Consider the following 2,183-nt stretch of genomic DNA (forward strand, 5'->3'; position numbering starts at 1 on the left):
TTGAGTAACGTACACCAGTATCTGACTGTTGTCGTGGGAGTTCCATAAAGCGCCTTCTGTCTACCCCTGGATCTGTGATCCATGTACCCTCATAATTATTTTCAAGTTCAATTTGTGGCCATTTCTCATTTCTTTCCTCTGAATTCTCCCTTGAAATTCCTGGAAGAGGCTTTCTCGGATTGATGTCTTTCTTGTATCTACTTAGATAACTTGTCTGGGGCAATTCTCCTCTCAACTTAGCCTTGTTTTGTTCAATGAAATTAATTTTGGATTTATCAACATTTGTTTTTCTGGTAGGATTAGTTTGTTTTGACATATGATGTGTTGATTGTGAATGATCTTCAACAAGACCACTCAAATCAAGAGGTGGGATCTCCTCATAAGCTTCATTTAGCTGTTGTTGTTGATTCTCTTGCATTTGATAATGTGGGATTAAAGTTTGCTGGTTACTCTGCATTCCATATAATGGTGGCGGCTGAGAATGAGAAGAACCTTGCCAACTTTGATGAGCAGGCTGGATATGTGGTTGGCTTACCAGCTGTGACTGAAATTGGTGTTGTTGAGGTTGTTCCTGCTGATACATACTGTCAGGGTTGTCTTGGTAAAACTGCTGTGTTTGTGTATTAGATACAGCAAGTGCATCATATGGACCTGCTGCATAGGTGTCCTGGTTGTGCAAGTGAAAAGCTTGGCCTCGCTGTCTCACTTGCCAATGTTGATTTTGGTCTAAGTCAAAGTTCAACTGGTTTCCTGGATAGTTAACATTAGCTGGTCTTTGAATTGGTATTTGATTATCTATTCTAGCCTGGTAAGTATGTTGCTTCACTGGGTTAAAGTTGTGGTATGGTGCTTCATGTTGATTATAATGTTGTAAAGGAATCCTATTCTGGTGGTTAGACTGGTATATGTGGTTTTCATTATGGTAATGCATAGGTTCCATTTGATTACCAAATTGAGAGGTACTGCTTCCCTGATTATGTTGAGGTGGTGCCTGATATGGAGCAGAGTTTTGATAGTGCTGAGCATGCTGTTGTCCTTGTTGTCCCTGATGTGATGCAGCTCCTTGAGTGTATAGAAAATGCTGTTGCTGGACAGGTACTGGTTGGTATGCTGGTTGTATCGGATGTACATGGTACTGGGAACTCTGATTAGATCGTCCATACAAAAGAGCATGCTGCTTATCATTGCCATCCTCTTGATAGTCTAGCTGAGATTTCAAATCTTGCTGATAGCCTGGTTCCGCAAATGGAGGAGCAGAAGGCAGAATGTGGGAGGTTTGTCCTCCAAAGTGGTCATTCTGATTTGGATAGAGTGGCTGGTGATGTGAGTCATGATCTACTGATTGCAAGTTCTCTTTTTTACCAGTCCTTTCTGTTTCGTGTATTAAATGAGCTTTGATCCTATTGTTATTTTCCTCATCATTTTCATGTATGTTTCTAGATTTATCAATTGATAAAGGAATATTTTTTGACCTAACCTTATCGTTAGATGGGGAATGTTGCTGCACAGCATTAGGTATCTCAATTGATGTACCTTTAGACCCCGAATTAGTAGAACCATTTCTTCCAATTCTTTCTTTCTCTTTCGTACCCGTTGATGTCCTTGAAGAATGATATCTTGAAGGCTGGTGTGGTCTCACATATTCCTTTTTCAACTGTCTGCCTGCTGAAGCTTCTCTACTTTTTATTTTCTGTTGAGCTCTGTGCTGGATTTTTGCATATATATTAGCATCAACAAATTTGCTTTCAGTTTCAACATGTTCCTTGGATGATGCACTGGCATATCTATTATTTTCATGTTTCATTAGATTTGGAATCAAGCCATTAATGTGTCCAGTGCCAGCATCATTATCTGCAATAAGTGTTTCCTCTGTGTCTTTTAATTCATTCCAACTTGCTGGATCTGCATTTGGTACCTTCTCTATACTCAAAATGCCTGCATTTGAAGCATCAATGATGGGTTCCTCTCTAGATGGTATTTTGTGCCTTTCCAGGGAGTATCTTCTTAACTTACTAGGTTGTTTTAAAGAATCAATTGGGGTAGCTGGAGGCCTTGGTTTGATTCTGTACTCTTGTCGATGTGCTTCCTCTTTTTCCTCATCAAAATGAATTGGACTCCCCTTTTCATCCACATAATGCTCATCATCATCTCCACTGTCATCAGAAATATACTCTACCCGAACT

General features: G+C 39.8%; 1 protein-coding gene across 1 annotated transcript; it reads right to left on the reverse strand.

Annotated features, from left to right (window-relative positions):
* Window positions 1-13: 13 nt before the first annotated feature.
* On the reverse strand, window positions 14-2,183 carry LOC117108196 (probable serine/threonine-protein kinase yakA; the record flags this gene model as incomplete). Its single annotated transcript, XM_033250159.1, is given in 1 exon segment — window positions 14-2,183. A coding segment is annotated over 1 exon segment (2,170 nt), but the record flags the coding sequence as incomplete, so codon positions are not given.

This window comes from Anneissia japonica, unplaced genomic scaffold, assembly GCF_011630105.1.
Source record: "Anneissia japonica isolate Jap-2015-1 unplaced genomic scaffold, ASM1163010v1 scaffold285345_len2183_cov260, whole genome shotgun sequence".
Taxonomy (NCBI): Eukaryota; Metazoa; Echinodermata; class Crinoidea; order Comatulida; family Comatulidae; genus Anneissia; species Anneissia japonica.